This window comes from Erythrolamprus reginae, chromosome 3 (genome assembly GCF_031021105.1).
Source record: "Erythrolamprus reginae isolate rEryReg1 chromosome 3, rEryReg1.hap1, whole genome shotgun sequence".
Taxonomy (NCBI): domain Eukaryota; kingdom Metazoa; phylum Chordata; class Lepidosauria; order Squamata; family Dipsadidae; genus Erythrolamprus; species Erythrolamprus reginae.
Window position 1 is genome coordinate 189,363,817 of NC_091952.1, and position 20,095 is coordinate 189,383,911.

Below are 20,095 nucleotides of genomic sequence, written 5' to 3' on the forward strand. Positions count from 1 at the left end.
TATGTATTATTAGGACTTAAACCTATCATTCCTTATTTGGCCTGTGTGACTGCTACTTTTCTTGCATTTTCTTTCAGATTTCCTCAGAATATGGAAAATAGAGACAGAAAATATTCTATTGCTAAATAGTAAAAAATTATGTTTCCATTTCTTATATATCATACCCAAAAGAATAATTTATATGTAGTGAAGAAAGCAAATAAGGCAAATACGTTAAATCATATATTAAAAATTAATTTGTTATAATTTTTATGATGTACAATATAAACTTTCCCCAGTTTGATGTCTTCCAGATTTTGGCCTGTACTTTCTTACAGCCCCTTTCTTTGGATTATAAGCAATATGGGAACTGGCAGGGGGTCAGGTTTGGAATGGTCTAATTGTGGAGTACAGTAGTATAAAAATGGTTGAGGAAAGAAAGGGAGAAGAAAATATATTAAGGAAAATGAAAGAAAAATGAAGATTCTTTAGTTCTGGAAATAATTAAGCTAGTGAGCTATGTTCCCTCTAATTTTTTTTCGGTGTGGGCGGAAAAGTATAGTGCCTGAGCGACAGTCCCTTTGGGACTGGGCGACATAGAAGGATAGATAGATAGATAGATAGATAGATAGATAGATAGATAGATAGATAGATAGATAGATAGATAGATAGGGGAAAAAATCCCTTTTTTATTAAAATAAATTAATAATAAAACAAAAACAAAATCTATTACTATTATTACTATCTTCTCTTTTTCCATCCCTGTCTCCTCCCCCCTTGTGTGTGTGTGATCGGGCGGGGGGGGGCAGGACCAAGAGGCCAGGAGCGCGAGGGGGCCGGAGGCACCATGGAGAGGCAGGGGCGGCCGCGGCTCCCTTCTACTGCCTGCGCCTCCCCGCCCCCCGCAGGCTGGCAGGGGGATGGGGAGCGCGCACCTGAGGAAAAGGCTGCGCGGGGGGGTATTTTGGAGAGCGCACGCACGCGCAGCTTACGGGAAACAATGCTAGTGAGGGAAATATAATTGTTCATATAGGCAGTGTTGGGCAGCAGCTGGTGCACTCAGGTGCTCCGTCCCGGTAGAAATTTCCAGGATGCGTGCGCAGCTGCGCACCCCAGCACACCCCTGTATGAGATTGTGGCAATTTTTGCCGATTTTTTTGCTTCTGTACATGCGAACATGCGTAGAAGCCAAATCTCACACCGAGACACCTATCGACGACCTCAGAGGGCAAGACGAGGGGCCATTAGCTGAATATAGGTTTTAATAATTAAAAACAACAGCTGGATTTAGTAGAAAACAATAATGGACTGGATTATTATTTAAAAAGTAGGAATCAATAATCTTCTTCCTAATCAATTGAAAGATAAAGCGGGGTTCTAAAATAAAAGTAACCTAATCGTTTAAATTTCATAATCCGACTTCTTTTCCTTTCAATATATTTTGTTAAAGAAGATTGAGTGTGAATCCTATGTTGTAAAGGTGATTGCCAAGATCCTGTTTATTGTCTTCAGCTGCATATATACAGCAGTGACAGAAATTAGATACTAATCAAACACACTGCTTATGCAAAACCCCCACTTTTTAGAAATATTCAACTGTCTTTCTATAAATAGGTCAACTAATAGGATAATACAATCAATTAAAATGACTGATTAATAAAAAGCGATAGTGTAATGGACCAGACTAAAACTATCTACACGTATAATAAAACAACACATGTCAAGATATTTTCTCCAGTGTAAAACTAAAAGGGAACTGCCTCTAGTAAAGATGATGTTCGCAGTATATTGTACATGTGAGTATTGTCTGAAAGGTAGCATACTTTATCATTCTATAAAGATATTTTATGCATACATATTGATGCACCTTTAATTAACCGAATCATTATTTTACGTACTTAAAATGTTTTATATTATTCCTCATTCAAAGGAATTCTGGATCTTACATGCAATAACTGATTATTTAACAACTGTAAACTGAAAACCACTGAAAACACAGCAGCATTAAAATCCAATAATAAAATTAGGAATTGAATAAATTAATCCAATAAGGGTCTTTTTTTCAAAAGGACCAACTTTAATCACAATCGTTTTTCAAGATCAAAATCTGCAAGATATGACACATTAAAGCTTGTTTTGAGCTGGCTTGATTCAAAGATGCTTTTCCATATGGCAGTCACAGGGGAGAAAAACTTTCAGGCTGCGGAAGATGATTTGAAACTGAGAGGGCCAGTTAGTCATATCATGCATACCCCATGGTGTGCATACTTCTTAATTTCCTGAGGGAAGCATTCTGCATGTACATTGGCAGCTTTTCCTTTTGCTTTATTAACATACTATGAGATAGCTACCACTAAATTTACTAAGGATGGTACTGACTGTTGTAGCTCACCTGTAATGAAATCTCCACGATATAGACTGTGGGCATACTGCTGGCAAACAGCAACATATCAGCCAGTATGCAGGATACAAATCTACGCTCAGTCACCCGAAGGAAATGTAAATATATCTCCTGCAGGAAAGAATGCACCTAAGAGGTTTCAGACATTAAACATTTCCACAACTCAAATTGCCCAGCTTGGTGGAAGTATTTTGGCCTTATAAAATGCTAAACAGGGCCAAAGTTTCTTTGGATATGGATGTAAAACCACCCAAAAACTCTAAATAAAGACTAGATAAGGAAATAATGGCACCCTACCCTCCCTGCCTTTCGTAAACTCCTTAAGACCCACCTCTGCCGTCAGGCATGGGGGAACTAAAACACCTCTCCCTTGCCCATGTTGTTTTGTTGATTGATTGACTGTGTGCCTGTTTTTTATATACAGTGGTACCTCGAGATACGAGTTTAATTCGTTCCGGACCTGGGCTCTTAAGTCGAGCAGCTCTTATCTCGAATGACTTTTCCCCATAGGAATTAATGTAAATAATTTTAATTGGTTCCAGCCCTCAAAAAACTCACAAAGTTAGTCTAAATTATGCAGAAAGACATGTTTTTAATGAAGAAATGTACATGTACATATAAACGAATAATGAAGTTTCTTTCACTTAACTTGTAAACTTTCTTAAACTTTTAAATTTACATATGTTCAACTTCTCTGCCACCCAATCCTGTAGGACAGAGGTCCCCAACCCTTTTTGCACCAGGGACCGGCTTTAAGCGATCAAGAGAGGAATGGGTGAATGAATGGACGGAGGGTGGGAAGGAAGGAAGGAAAGAGGGAAGGGACAGGAACAGAGGAAGGAAGCAAGGAAACTTATGAAAGGGGAGAGTAAGAGAGGAATGAGTGAAGGGAGGGAGGGAAGAAGGTGGGAAGGAGAAAGAAAAGAAGAAATAGAGGAAGGGAAGGTAAAAGAGAGAAAGAAAAAGAGCAAGAAAGAAAGAAAGAAAGAAAGAAAGAAAGAAAGAAAGAAAGAAAGAAAGAAAGAAAGGGGGAAGGGACAGGAACAGAGGAAGGAAGCAAGGAAACTTATGAAAGGGGAGAGTAAGAGAGGAATGAGTGAAGGGAGGGAGGGAGGGAAGAAGGTGGGAAGGAGAAAGAAAAGAAGAAATAGAGGAAGGGAAGGTAAAAGAGAGGAAGAAAAAGAGCAAGAAAGAAAGCTGCAAGCACCCCCCCGAGCCCCCCAGGCCGGCTGCAACCTTTTAAAACACGCGCGCCGCTTCGCAGCTGTCTCCTGAAGCCGAACGCAGAAGTTAGCGTTTGTCTTCAGGAGACAGCTCCTTGGCGCTTGTATCTCGAATTTGGGCTTGTAAGTAGAACAAAAATATCTCTCCCCTCCCAGCTCTTATCTCGAGTTGCTCTTAAGTAGAGCAGCTCTTATGTCGGGGTTCCACTGTATACTGTTTTTATGAGATTACTAATTTTAAATTGTAATTAGATTGGTGGGCATTGGATTGGTATTATGTACTGTGCTGTTTTTTATTATTGTTGTGAGCCGCCCCGAGTTTGCGGAGAGGGGCGGCATATAAATCCAATAAATCGAATCTAATCTAATCTAATGTGTAGCCACAATAAGTCAAGCAGAACTTAAGAATGTCTTAATTGTTTCAAGCCTTAAAGTGTAACATGCAATATTTCTAGCCCTCAGCGCCAAATAAAATTTGACTACCAGGTCTTACAAATGTGTTTATGAGAATTGGAATACGGTCTCTCTATCTTCTTCATGTAATTCACTGTACATTTTACCTGCTATAAATCAACTACTGATATTTTCTTTTCAACAGGGAGCCTCAGTGTCCAAAACAGACTACTGGACAGCTGTAAAAGAAAGCATGGTGAAAATGTTACTTGAACTTATCCCCTAAAAAAAGGAAAAGAGAGAGAGAGAAAGAAATGCAAACAATCTAATGGATACATCAGTTATATTAGGGTAAAGCAGCCATCTTCATGATCACGTGAATGTGAGAATGGACAACCATAATTATGAAAGCTAGTTGGCTAATGTTTTTTTTTCATTGAACTATATTACAGAATGCATAAATAAAGCAGAAACACCAGCTCTGTGAGTAAATCTGCCATTTGATTTAGTAGATAAAAAAGAAAAAAATTTAGACCAAAGTATTTTTTAAAAAAATCTTACACCAGCCATTAAGAATTTACATTGAAAAATAAATCTAAAACATGAAGATTTCACACACTAACGTTGAGCGGCTTTGGAGGTTAGCTCCACCCTACTAGAAGAGGCTTATCAGGTAGGATCAACGCCCCTTCTCCATAGTGAGTGAAGTTAAGCTCCAAGAATGGGACATACCAAAGCAGTCTGTCTGTTAGGAGGGTTAAGTCCTAAGTTGTAGTGGCGGATGAAGAGTCAGTGAGGCCCAAGTGGCCGCCTGCAGACCTTCTCAATGGACACTTGAGTGGACCATGCAGACATCATTGCAATGCTATGGTTGAATGCGCTGTCACTCTTGTATGTCATGGCAAGGACTGCAGGTCATAGGCTTTCACAATTATGCTATGCAGCCAGCGCCCTACAGTGGAGAACAATGCCTTTTGGCTTAAGAAAGGGGGTTGAAAAGAGATGAACAATGCCTCAGTTGTGCACAAGAAGGAAATGTGCTTGAGGTAGATCAGGTTTGTGCCTCTGTCTCTAAAGGGTGTGAAGAATTCAAAAAGAGTCTGAAGGAAGCAAAAAAAAAAGACCACTCAATCAGAATGAAATATACATCGCGGCACTCAAAATGATCAACTCTAGCATCCCAGGAAAGCAAAATGGCTGCCGCATCTACAAAATGGCCACCGCTACAACCAGATGGCCACATTGCTACCAAAATGGCCTCTGTCCAACAGAGCATTGTGAAAAATGGCCGCTTCCCCAATGAATGGCCAAATGAGAAGGCTGTTGCTGCGGCCTGCATCAAGCCTTACAAATACTTGCTGGGGAGACAGGCAGAGTCCAGGCTCATGAGCAGAGGTTGGCAGCATCAGAAGACAGCAACAAAAAAAACCAGGCAGCCAAACTACAGGCAGCAATAACGTCCTGTGGGGCAAAGACCCCTGTGCTGGATGGCAGATAATAGCCAGCCGCACGAGTGCAATCTGCTGTGGCTCATGCTGTCACCCCCGGCCGAGCGGTAATAAGAGTGCAAAAGTCTTCTGGCCGTTGATCAAGCTAGCGCAACAGTTCCAGTGAAATTCAGCAAACTGTGACAGCAAGCAATGAGAATGCTGTCAGGGTCAGACCATAATGCCTCAATTGGAGCTGCATAATGAAAGATGGAGCAACGCTCCCAAGGTCAAATTGAAGGGAAAACTCCCCCTTGGAATGTAATGACTCTCGGCTCAAGGCTCAACAGGTGGACAGAACCGAAGCCCTCACTGTGCTCAACCTAGCAACTCTGATGTCAAATCAGTCAGCTGGAGAGAACTCAGTCACCAATGGAAGGGAAACCTTGAAGAATGGGACCGAGAAAAACACACATACTGTTCAGGCCAAGGATTGAGTCAAAGTAGGGGAATTAAGGCAGGAGGATTAAGAAATACAATTTGACAGACTCTGTCCTTATTGGCTAAAGGGACGGTGTCATCCCATTCTTGGAAGTTAACTTCATCCACTCTGGATAAAAACACCAGCGGTCTTGAAATATAGAATTAAGTGACAGTTCAGAGATACATCCAAAATTACAATAAGAACTTTAGAAGATTTTTTTGCTGATTCTATGTCCAAGTGCATATATGTCTTTCCATATTGGAAACTGGGAGTGGGGGTAGGGAGACAGGGACAGGGTAGATGCGGATTATCTCTGGACTTAATTGCTCTGTTTTAGTAGAGCAGTCAGTCTAAGCAGTCCATTGCAACTAGACAAGATTGCTCATGAGTTGCCTCACTCTAGTTGAAATTAAATGGGAGAAGAGTAACATAAAAGGTTCTCCTTTCCCAGTTGTGAATCCCATCTGGTGGTGGTGGGTGGGCCTTAATAAGGGCTTCTATGATATTGGCCAAGACTGCATAAATCTAAGTATCATAAGCATATATTTACTGTGTGTATAATGTATGATGCATACATACATGCATTTATTCTATGTAAGCAAATGATCTCCCAGAAATTTAATTTAAATGTTTAACAGTACATATTTATTTGTGTTCAACAATAACAGTGACAAGACCAAATCCTTATAATGTAGTGTGTGTTCTTTTCCCACCCAAATGAAATTCGCAACTCAGAAAGGAGAATCCTACTAAGTGTCTTTTCTTCCACTTCATTTCAACTAGAGTGAGGCAACTCATGATTAGTCTTGTCAAGTGCCAAAAAAGGACAGAGTTTGACCAAGTGCTAAAGAGAAATACCTACCTGGCTTCAACAAGTGCAAAACTCCACTTAGTGCTTTGAGAAACCAACAGGATCCATTAGATGCCTACAGCAGACTGATTAAATATGTCGTTCCCACCTGCAGTAATTTGTAGCGCTGATTAACTCTGTGAAAACCAGACAGTGAATTTACCATGGCAAGAACTAAGATCTTGTTCCAAATGGTCCAAAATCAGCTGGAAGAAACACATGATTCTCATGGTGTCCATTTAGTCACATGCCGTTATCCAGATTCCCAAGTAGAATATGTTGAAGTCTCCCAAAATAGAAGCATAAAGTCTAGGAAACTTGATCAATCCTTTGATAAGTTGGATAGATGTAGTAAAGATTGATCTGTACTGCAAGAAAGGTAATATAACACCCATAATGTGTACTTGAGCGCAACTTCACAAATAGCATGAGAGAGAGAGGATGCTTTCATTTATTAATATAAATACTGTAATACCTTGTCTTACGAACCTAATTGGTTCCGGAAGGAGGTTCATAAGGCGAAAAGTTCGTAACACGAAACAATGTTTCCCATTGGAAACAATGTAAAAGCGATTAATGCATGCAAGGGGGGGGAAATCCCAAAATGGCGCTCCGCTGGGCACCGCCGCCCGACTGTCACCTTTTAGAACAGCCGGGGGGCCTCTCGGTGGCCTCCGGAACCCGAACCCGAACCTCCAAGTTTGGGTTCTGGAGAACGCCGAGAAGCCCCCTGGCTGTTTTAAAAGGTGACAGCTGAGCAGCGGCGCCCAGCGGAGCGCCATTTTGCAATCTGTGGTGGGTTCGTAAGGCGAAAAAAGTTCGTAAGAAGATGCAAACATTTTCTGAACCCCGGGTTCGTATCTCAAAGTGTTCATATCACAAGGGGTTCGTATCACGAGGTACCACTGTATTTACTTAGCACATAAATTCACTGATAGGTTGAACTATATGTTCATAGACAGAAAAATCTTTTGAATTTATTTCAATATATTGTTTTGAACACAAGTACATATATGATTTTTTACAAAAATATCACCTTTGCATATATCAAGCCACAAAGACTGAACATTTGCAAAAAAAGAGAACCAATTAACAATATCTAGTATTTATCATAATATAAAATATATACTTGACTGCAATAAAACCTCAACAGAATGGATTAATTGAGAGGGGGGTGCCCTTATTCCCATCTATCCATTAATTATAAAAAGTGCATAAACTGTGTAAATCAAAATCAACTGCATTGATTTTACCACAGTTGTGGTAATTTTACACCTTTTGTAAATAATATAAATAATATAAAAAGTTTTAAACTGAAGGGGGAGACAACTAAATTGTCTCGCCTGAACTACCCAGAATGCAATGATGATTTTAGAAACTATGTGGTTAAATACTACGTGTTGTATCTGAAATCTGCTAAATGACACCTCATTGGATTGAGGTGCTACTTGACTACAAACGTACTGTGTGCACAAAGAAACACATACATTTTCCTACTATTTTTCAGTAAAAGACAAAAGACTTTGGGATTCGCATCTCTTTTGCTAGAATCTAACTTTTTATTCTAACTAACCACCTCCATGGCAGATGGTTGTGTATTTCTTACATCTGTACGGGCAGCAGGCTCCATTTGACCTGTGCATGTTTTACAATCTGTTTGTTTTGAGTTTATTTATTTATTCTCAGAACACAGGTGGGCAATGTGTGTTCCTCTATAAAGAACACAACTCCTATCATCCCTCACCATTCCCCACACTGAGTAGGTCAGTCTAAAAATTAAACTGACCTACATTACTGGTCTGTCATAATGAATACTGCTTGGGGGGGGGGGGGGAGACCAAAAACAAATCAGGGGAGAAGAGAGAAGAGTTTGTTTGTGTCTTGCTTTATGAAGTTTAAAGAAACATTTTAATATGGTTAATATATTTTGTTAAGACTTATTAGAAAAGTACATTTTAATTATATAAATTAGATTTGCAATAGGGGTTGTCCAACACTAAGCAGTAGCATTTGGCCAAATACAGAACTAAGGTTAATCTCTTAAATAGAAGTCTTTGCTCCCTTGCTGCGTAAATTACAATGAGTTTATCCAGTCTGTTAGTTCAGCGTTGTGATTAAATGCTCCTTAAATCTAGTCACAAACACCAGGGAAGAACAAAGAGAAAATCAGCAAAATGGACTATACTGTTTCAATCTAACTCATCACCAGCAAGGGACAGCTAGTGGGAAATTAAAATTGTGAGTCCAAATCTTCCACAAGTACTCAGCCTTGTGGGACATTAAAAATAAATGCTGCACTGTTAGAAAAGCCCTGTCAACAGGGCAACTTCACTTTTTTTAAATAGCTGTGCTTTGTTTTCAAACGAATTAATACCATCTCACACCCGTCATCTCTATCAATATACCTTCCTGCCAGTTTGGGGAACTTTTAAAAGCACAAAATGTGGATTTCTGAACTTGTGTCTTTGCTCTTAAGGTCAGAAGGGCAGCAAATGTTGCAGAAACAGCTGACCACTACAATTCATCACATTTTTCCTCTACAAGCTTCGTACTAAATGATTAGCCAGAAAAGAGGGGACGCAGCAATGCTACACAGCTAAAGTTTTAAATGTTCTATGATTACTAAAAATCATGCTTCCCAGCCTCAGATAGGGCATTTGAATATCAATGGAATGATACTTTATAGTACACCAAGTCACAGGGGTGGTGTAAACTACTTCTTACATAGTATTTATGACAATTACGGACCAATACTAGTTGGTATATAATAGGTTTGGAATATAATTTATGAAACACTAGTTTCAAAATAAAAAGTCCCAGGAGTCAATTCCAAAATTAAAAACTAATGAGCATAATTTATATACTAAAGAAATTAGCGAATCAGAACCAAATACAGTTGAAGCTAAATCATCTTTGTCAACTTTCCTCAAAGTAATGTCTCCCAATCTGATGAACATCCTGTCAACCCTATATCCCTCAGCCCCAGAATGGCAACACTGAAGTGAGAAAATGGCTTTGGTCAGGTCAGCTTATCAGGAATCCTGATACATCCAAAATCAGAGTGCTTTTAAGAGATTTTTAAATATTTTATTTAAAACCCAACAAAAAGAAATAAATTACTGGAAATATGAAAACTAGTGGCCTCTAATATATATGTTCTTCCTTGAGAAAGAATTATAAGATATTTGGGGAAAGCAAATTTGCTTAAAAATGTCAAGCCAAATTTTGAAGGTGGTTATACAGACAGAGAGCCCAGACTATATTAGATTTAATCACCCTATAATTCCCCACTAAAGGATGTTTCACAGTGTCTCCAACAGTCATTGCTTATTCCTCATGATAGCACAATGAATGGATCATCAAATTGTTCCTGAACAGCAAGCAGAGAGATATGGTAAGCATTTGCTCCATCCACTTACTCTATACCAAAGTCATTGTACCAATGGAAATGGAGGAAATTTGTGCTAATAACAAGTGTAAATAAAGGTCAGTGATATACAAACTATTCTGCACTAAATAAAAGTGATTTTGAATCATCCTGGTTTTTCAATTAGTTTCTAAGCCACAAAAGAATATGAAAAACTACTGTATAATATACAGATCCATAATAATCCACAATCCATGGATGCAGCTGTACTTCTAGTATGTCAGTTCAGTGTTATTTTTGAATAGGTAACCATACTTTTAAAATGACATTGTATATGCATTTGATGGAAAATACATATAGAAACCATATATATTAGAACCATGCAGCTTCCCAAGTATATTATAAAAGCATACACAAAGAAAGGCTTTATGAATAAGGGAGAAACTTATACCCTTCATCATTCCTTTCAGTCTCAATGTCAAAATTGGATTTTGATTAATTTGATTAGATTTGATTAGCTTAACCATTAATTTATAGACTAGGATTTTCATCACTGACATTTTTAAAGGATTCTGCCAGAGCAAGAGAATTTGATTTACAGCCTTAAAAAATGTCATTTCACCTTCTATTTAAAAACTTCAGGTCTCTCACTATGAATGTCTATCTAAATGCTAACAAAAAGTTTTATTCTGATTATGTCTCCAGTGGTTGCCAATATAGATTATATATAGGACAAGAAATTTAGTACTTGTAGGCCCACTTCAAACATCCCTACGGAATCAAAATCTCATATGAGCCACAGCAAAAATCAACTGATGAGAAAGAAGATGGATAAATCTCCTTATATAAAATCTATCTATCTATCTATCTATCTATCTATCTATCTATCTTTCTTTCTTTCTTTCTTTCTTTCTTTCTATCTACAGTATATAGACAGATTAGATAGAGAGATAGAGATAGACAGACAGACAGACAGACAGACAGACAGAGGGGGGGGGAGATGGAGATACTGCTCAAAAAAATAAAGGGAACACGCAAATAACATATCCTAGATCTGAATGAATGAAATATTCTCATTGAATACTTTGTTCTGTACAAAGATGAATGTGCACAACAGCATGTGAAATTGATTGTCAATCAGTGTTGGTTCCTAAGTGGACAGTTTGATTCCACAGAAGCTTGATTTACTTGGAGTTATACTGTGTTGTTTAAGTGTTCCCTTTTTTTTTTTGAGCAGTGGATATATACATTTATGTCAATATATTCAACTATTTATTTCCTATGTGTATAGAGACAAACATGCACCTAGTACCACATAATATTCTTACAATATTTATTAACCAAACACATGCACACACAGAGCTATAAAACTGCTACTTTATTTTACCTTTCTTTTGGTGTACCTACTCCATGTTTTCCTAGTAAGTGGGTGTTTAAATGTTTCTTCATTACGAATGCCACCCTGAAAAACAAAATTAATTGTGGTTATTGTTTCAGTTTAGATAGAATTAATGAATACATGCGATCTGAAAGACAATGTAGCTTAGAAATAATATTTATAATAGAATAGGCCTATCAAACTGGCAGTCAGAAGGCCACCTCAGCTCCGCAAAGGCAAAAAACATCACAATATGTCACAATACATTACATGACGCAATTGAATTTGACAACCATGTGATAGAGCCTAATAAACATGTGGAAGGGAAGCAACATTAAGAAAATGTAAAAATATAAAGGTAAAGGTTTCCCCTTTTCAATGATTTCTGACTCTAGGAGAGATGCTCATCTTCTTTTTAGCTAAGGCAGCCAGCTCATTATACTGGCAGCTATCTGATGACTAGTAGGGTGCATACACAGTGATGGGCAGCAGCCGGTGAGGTCAGGTACTCCGTCCCTGCAGAAAATTTCAGAATGCGTGGGCAGTTTCATGCCCCGACGCATGCATGTGTGCACAGGATTTGGCTTCTCCAAATGCGCAGAAAGAGAAATCTTGTGTGAGGAAGCTTGGCAATTTTTCCCTATTTTTTGCTTCTATGCATGCGCGGAAACAAAAATATCATTGAAAATCACTGAAATCTCTCTCGCGTCCTCACATGAGGTTTTGCTTGCTGCGCATGCAAATCTTGCACCAATGGATGTGCATGCCCCTGCTGGACACAAATGCGCCCGCAACGGCCTCGGAGGGTGCACTGATAGCCCCGAAGATGAGCAGCCCTACCTTCACTGTGCATACATTTATGGAAATCGATATTTTCAGAACTGGATTTTCAGGACTTATTGTTTGGTGGTATTTGGATATCGCTGTCTACCTTGTCCCCTCCTCATGGTCCCAAGTGCCTGTGAGATACCAAGGTACTTGAAGCTGTTCTGTAGGTCTGTTCTGTGGCCTGCTGGTAGTTTAATCCCATCAGTTTTAACTCCCTCCCACCTCTTGAATATCAGCCAGCCAAACTTCTGTAATCCAAATGACATCCAAATGTCCTCATTGTAGATCCATATCAGCTCGATCAGTAAATCGGCATCTTGTTCATGCTTAGCATACAGCTTGATATTATCCATATAAAGGAGAAAGCTGATGATAAAACCATTCTTGAATTGTATCCCTATCCAGTCCCTGTGGCTGCGGGAGGTCAAGCTGCTGCAGAACAACAGCTGGGACAGTGCATTACCATGGTATAGGCCACATTTGATGGCCATTTGTTGAACTGTCTACGTGTGTGACAGTTTCTCTATCTCTCCCTCCTTCTCTCCTTCCCTTCTCTCCTTCCCTTCCCTCCTCTCTTTCTGTAAACACATGCACACCTGTATTGATTATATGCAAAGACAGGAGGGATATAAGTAATTTCAATCTTTATTTGTTGTTACATATAAAAATATTCAAGCCTAATGGCATCAGGATAGCAGAGGTCAAGTCACGATGGATATCAAAACACAAAAACTATCTTTATGCCTAATATTAAGAACCAGTGTTGTGCAACAATGCAAATGTGAAAAGCAAGACATCATTTGAAGTATGCAACTGTTGGGAAAACTGAAAGGAAGCCCATATTTCTCCAGGGTTGCTCATCAGATGTTGAAGGCCCTCATGTAAGGCAAAAAAAAAGAAATCATAGCTGCTTTAAAGTACTCAAAATAGACACTATGCCCACATCATACATGTTACTAATTACATCTTGCCCTTCAAATTCAAATGTCATTGCCACCTTTTAAAGACAAAGTAGTACGCTTGGTTTGATTGTGATGAAAACACAGTGGTAATGGCACAGATTTCCAATGATCAGTTATATTAAATTTAACTATGTGTTTACATAAGCAAAATGTAATATAAAGCAGATCATTCAAACTAAAATGGCATCCGTGGTAACTAACACAAGGCTGAAAAACACAAAACACAAATGAAAGAACAAAAATAATAAGTTACTGCTCTTACTTTCAGTGTGAAAAGGGCTTGCAAACATTTTTGTTAATTATGCATTTACAGCTGTCCTTCATAAAGTTAATTACTAATAGCTGAAAGGCACTAGAAGTCTATTTGCATATGCACATGAAAGGCATGACATATGCAAAAATATGATTTTAATTAGTATTCCATGATATGACGGGCTACAAATCAAGCTGGCAGATTATAAGATTTTTAACATTAAATGTTGAATTCATTTATACATTCTTCCACTAATGGACAGTACAAGATCTATAAAATACCTTAGCATGTGATATAAAAGATATGAAAAGCAAGAAATAGTACATGTATATAGCATTATCCAATCTTCATGTCTGGTCTGATTTAGATTTCACATTATTAGAAGAAATCTTTATTTTGGGTAGCCTTCAGGGTATAAGAATATCAGTCTCTTATTTTTAAAATGATAGGGGTTTTATTATTTTTTATAAAAATAAATGGAATTCCATTTATTCTCATTTTTTAAATACTTAAATAATACATACAGGCAACCCAATGCCTGAAATTTAGAATAATTGATTGTACTTTCATCATTTGACTTTGCAAGAGTCAGTAGAATTATTGCACGTAAATAAAATGATGCGAGTAACATAAAATTCTCAGTTAACAGCTCGTCTGTTTGGAACCCATATCGCATCTCAGACATTAACATCCTTGAAAATGTCCAAAGATACTTCAACAGAAGAGCCCTTCACTCCTCCACTTGAAATAGAATACCCTATGAGACTAGACTTTCAATCCTGGGCCTAGAAAGTTTAGAACTAAGACGCCTTAAACAAGATCTAAGTATTGCCCACAAGATCATATGCTGCAAACTCCTGCCTGTCGGCAACTAATTCAGCTTCAACCACAACAACACAAGAGCACACAACAGATTTAAACTTAATATTAACCGCTCCAAACTTGACTGTAAAAAATATGACTTCAGTAACCGAGTTGTCGAAGCGTGGAACTCATTACCGGACTCCATAGTGTCATCCCCAAACCCCCAACACTTTACCCTTAGATTATCTACGGTTGACCTATCCAGATTCCTAAGAGGTCAGTAAGGGGCGAGTACAAGTGCACTAGAGTGCCTTCCGTCCCCTGTCCTATTGCTCTCCTATATCTCCTATACCTTTCCTCTATTCCTATATCTCTTCTTCTATTCTTTCATTGATATATTCTATTCCTATATCTTCTTTTCTATTATTTCTTAGATATATTTTACTATGAGTATCTCCTCTATAACCATCATCATGTATTTTACTATGTGTATATTGATATATACCCACTAAAACCCTCATTGTGTATTGGACAAAATAAATAAATAAAAATAAAATAAATAAATAAACATAAGATTGCAAGAAAGTCCAAATTTCTTGCCACTGCTTTTGGAAAGATGGCAGAATCATTTTAATATTATTGTAAGCAACATTCCAACATGACTGAATTCATAACATACTTATTTTGGAAAACCAAGACTCCCTTCATTCCAATTAATTGATTAAAAGAAAGACTAATGTAAGATACGAATGCTTAATGAGTACATGGTCAAGACAATCCATATCTACGACTATTAGCATGATTCACAGTATTTATGTTGGATATGATGAGTAAGAAAATTATTAATGTGATTTCCTCTATTTCCAATAATAGTATTAACCATTGTGATGATGGTGGTAGTGGTGGTTATTACTAGCCAATAATTCAAAACATGATCATGGCCTTATAACTGGGGTTATAATACGTGAAACATCTCTATTTGAAAATGAAATCTGTCAGGCGCACACACATACACAAAAGGCATGATTGATTGAGATCTGTCACATTTGCGAGTGGCAGATTTGGATTTCCCATCTGTTTTGTGTAATAGTAATTTATCACTTACTAGAAGTTAATAACAATTAAACAATTACTAGAAGTTAATAAGAGTTTCTTTCTATGGTATTCATTTATTCTTTTCCCTCCTTCCGTTCAACTCTGGATTTCATTCTCTGAGAATGCCTAGACATGTCCCTGGAGTTTTCTTGGTAAGGTTTTCCAGAGGTGATTTGCCATTCCTGGTTCCTAAGGCTAAGAGGCAGGACTAGATTTCACAATCTCCCAGTTTCCCATATAGCACTGCTTCCACAAAATGCATTGCTACCACTGTTTCAAACAGCAATACATTCCTCATTAAAACACATAACTAGCTCATCTTACCAATAATCATTGTTGTTGCCATAAATCAGTGATTTTCAACCTTTTTTGAGCTGCGGCACATTTTTTACATATACAAAATAATGGGGCACCTTGAGCGGGGGGGGCAGTGGGGGGGCTAAAAAAAGTTTGGACAAAAAAATTTCTCTCCCTCTCCCTCCCTTTCACTCTATTTCTCTCCCTTCCTTCCTCTCTCTCTCCATCCCTCTTTCTCTCTCTTCCTTCCTTCCTTCCTCTCTTTTTTGCTCTCTTTCTATCTCTCCCTCCTTCCCTGCCTCTCTCTCTCTCTCTCTCTCTTGCTTTCTTTCTCTTTTTTTCTCTCTCTCTCTCTCTTTCTTTCTTTCTCTCTCTCTCTTGCTTTCTTTCTCTTTCTCTCTCTCTCTCTTGCTTTCTTTCTTTCTCTCTCTCTCTCTCTCTTGCTTTCTCTCTCTCTCTTTCTCTCTCTTGCTGAGCTTCACGACACACCTGACCATGTCTTGCGGCACACTAGTGTGCCGCGGCACACTGGTTGAAAAACACTGCCATAAATGACCCCTCTCATTCATTATGATCCTAATTCTGCCTAATGTTTGCCTAGAGTTTTCTATAAAAGCCCAACTGCTTTTTTCAACATTTTTTTTCTTTCATTTCCCCTCAAATCCATCCCTCCATCCATCAGTCCACCCATCTGTCCATCCATCCATCTGTCCATCCATCCTTTTAATTTGTTAGATTGGTTAGTTAAATAACATTAAAAATTAAAATCAAGCTGTGCTACCTTGCCACATAATGAATAATCCATGATATGTTGTATTTGAAAAATCTTTTTATGAATTAGAAAAACATATGACTTTTTCATACCCTATAAAAGCTTTCTTGGACAGAAGGGAAGGAGGGAGATTTTGAATCCTGTGCTTTTGTTTTGTTATGCAGGAGGAATCATAGAAAACTTGTTTTAAGAAGTAAAATTGTCTCTGGCATACCTCTGTTGTACATATAAAACATTTGTGAAATCATATTGTTTCCCTTGAGACCACAAGAGGTGCTTATCTATATTTTTGCTATTTATTATTTTAAAAAGATTTGCATATTAGCCAGAGACAAAAGAAAAGCTGAGGTAAATTAATCTGAAAAATAAAATCTGCAACCCGAGTTTGAAACTTGGAATTATGCATTCAAGGTACCCTAAATTTTTAAGTAAAAACTACTTAACAAACATATGGAAGGCTGCATTGAATCATATGTATTTAAACTGGCTGAATACATAATACAGCCTAATATAGTACACGTCTACCTTTCCATGACAAGTATAAATGAGCACAAATCTGTGAAGTCAGCAAGTCTGAAGAATGACTGCTTGAGTTTCAGCATGTATTTGAGGAGGAAAAAACACAATCACATTGAATGGGTTTTCAGGGGAGTTTCTGATTTTGGACATTAGGAACAAATGGTGAATTTATTTGAGGGTAAGCCATAAAATTACAGGAAATACAGTATGAAGCCGCAAATGCCTGCCTGAATAAAAATGCCATATGATAACATTATAGTGAGACTTTTTAAATTGTTGTAAAAGGATGGCGGTGGAGGCAGCGTGCCCGCGTGCGCACGCATGCACAGAGAGAGAGAGAGAGACAGACAGACAGACAGACAGACAGACAGACAGACAGACAGACAGACAGACAGAGATTTGAAAGATCAGCTTTAAATAATTCTTAAACTTGGGTACATAAAGGATGCTTTTTTTAACTACCAATCTTCTATGTATTCAATTCATTGCAAGTTCATTGTATCACCAACAAAAGCTGATGATTAAAAGTGTTCACCTTAATACTAGCTAATCTTGGATAATCAAAGTGATCAACCTGTATTTTTACTAGTAACAGAATTTTTGGCTAATATTTGATCTTACTAGCGATATCTAATTGGCTGATACTTTGGTTGATAAAACCATTTTTCCTTAGAGCTAAATTATATTCATAATACTTTCACAATCACTTGACATAAGAGATCATATACTGAATACTTGAATCGAGAGAAAACAGTGTGGTTTTTCTCCCTCTATTAATTCAGTTTTTAAAAGGTAAAATTATAATTCTAAGAAGAGATAAAAGCATCCTAAAAATCAGCCAAGAGGATTTTATTATGCAATTCCTTATACATATGCCAAAAAGCATGAAGCAGAATTAATCAGATATCCATGACAATGTACATTAGTCTATATAACTATGACAAATCCAAAAAGTGATAGTTAATCTGGGATTATCAAATATTAATAAAAACTCTTTCAAAGATTCAGTATAAAATCTAGACAAAAGCACATAAAACTGAAAATAAATTTTATACCACGGAAATATGATCTATTGAAAGTAAGGGCATTTAGTTTCCTAGATGTATGTAGAGCTTATATTTTCTTTTTGAAAAAGCACTACATCAATGAATCATCTAGTAGTTCAATTTGGTTCTTATTGCCTAAAAATAGGATTACAGAAATAAACTGGTGTTCTATCATGCAAATAACAATTCTATTGATATAAAAATGATATGAGAGATACTGTAGCATCATCTTGCATTGCTGAAATATTAAAAAGGAACCTTTGTGTACCTTTTCATGCTCTATGTAGACTATGGTGGACTATCTGTCAGTGTCCCAGACTCCATTTGAGCAGAATGATGGACAATAGGTTTGTTGATGTGCTGTTCAATGACCTGCATCAATCTTCAGAATAATTTACCGTCTATAACAGACAGATGATTATGGATGAGTTGCTCACTATCTATCAATCAGCTCTGTTCTTCCTGCATATTCCTATATCTATCATTCAAAAAAGGGAGAACTGTCTCTCAAGATGCTGCCCATTGCTGTGTCTGTGACATCAAAATGTGCTGTTCAAGATGTAAGAGAATTATTATTTGCATGATCAAATGAAATGAATAGCTTTGACTGTCTTCCTTCCTGTCATCCTTTTTCAGGGAAGCTAAATCTAGAAATAGGAGTTATTTAATAGTAATTATTTAATAAACACAGCAATTATGCCACATAAGAAATCACGCTCTGGGTGAACTCTCAGAATGTCTGAGGTTTCAGAAAGTCTTTTGCAGGCAGAGCCTTCTCTGCTATACAGCTGAGGATGTGGATGTACAGTGTGATACCTCATCTTACGAACCCATCATCATATGAACTTTTTGAGATACAAACCCAGGGTTTAAGATTTTTTTTGCCTCTTCTTCCAAACTATTTTCACCTTACGAACCCGTTGCCGCCGCTGGGATGCCCCATTCCCAGACTTCGGTTGCCAGGTGAAGGCTCCCCTCGTTGGGAAACCCCACCTTCGGACCTTCCGAGTCTGCGGAGAGGGGCGGCATACAAATCTAAATAAACATAAACATAAACAAACCTTCCGTTGTCAGTGAAGCACCTGTTTTTGTGCTGCTGGGATTCCCCTGAGGCTCGCCTCCATGGGAAACCCCACTTACGGACTTCCGCGTTTTTGCGATAGTGCAGGGAAATCCCAGCATCGCAAAAACGGGCGCTTCGCTGGCAATGGAAGTCCAAAGGTGGGGTTTCCCAGCCTCAGTGAAATTGCAGCATCGCAAAAACACCAAAATCCGGAGGTGGGGTTTCAAGGACTTCAGTGTTTTTGCGATGCTGCGATTTTGCTGAGGCTTCCCTCGCTGGGAAACCCCATCTCCAGACTTCCATTGCCAGCGAAGCACCTGTTTTTGCGATGTTGAGATTCCCCTGCTAGGATTCCCCTGCAGCATCGCAAAAACATGGAAGTTCGGAGGTGGGGTTTCCCATGGAGGGGAGCCTCAGGGGAATCCCAGCAGCGCAAAAACGGGCGCTTCGGATGGCAAAAGGGGTGAATTTTGGGCTTGCACGCATTAATCGCTTTCCCATTGATTCCTATGGGAAACATTGTTTCGTCTTACAAACTTTTCACCTTACGAACCTCGTCGCGGAACCAATTAAGTTCGTAAGACAAGGTATTTAATTCATTCTTCCAGTCTTCCTCATCATTCAAAACTATATTTAGCATGGTTTTATATTGGTTGGGGTTTTCTGTTTATATCTTGCATTAATTAAGTTAAAACATTTTACTACTAAAACTTGTAATATAATGTTTCAGATTTTTTAAAAGTTAGTTTTCTAAATGATTGTTTTAGATTGAATTATTAAATGTAAAAACAAATTTAATTCTGTCTAATAATAATTATTTCTTCATTGGGAAAATGAAAGACTAAATGCCTGGGATAAACATATATTCATCCTAAGATAAAATACAGAAAATAGTAAAAGGGCAGACTAGATGGACCATGAGGTCTTTTTCTGCCATCAGACTTCTATGTTTCT

The 20,095-nt window shown here is 38.0% G+C and overlaps 1 protein-coding gene across 1 annotated transcript in view; it reads right to left on the reverse strand.

The window, feature by feature from the left end:
• The window catches only part of ZNF407 (zinc finger protein 407), a 412,594-nt gene that overhangs the window by 237,070 nt on the left and 155,429 nt on the right, over positions 1–20,095 (reverse strand). The window contains exon 4 of the mRNA XM_070747444.1: positions 11,512–11,586. Coding sequence (XP_070603545.1) covers positions 11,512–11,586 — 75 coding nt within the window. The remainder of the gene's footprint in view (positions 1–11,511; positions 11,587–20,095) is intronic.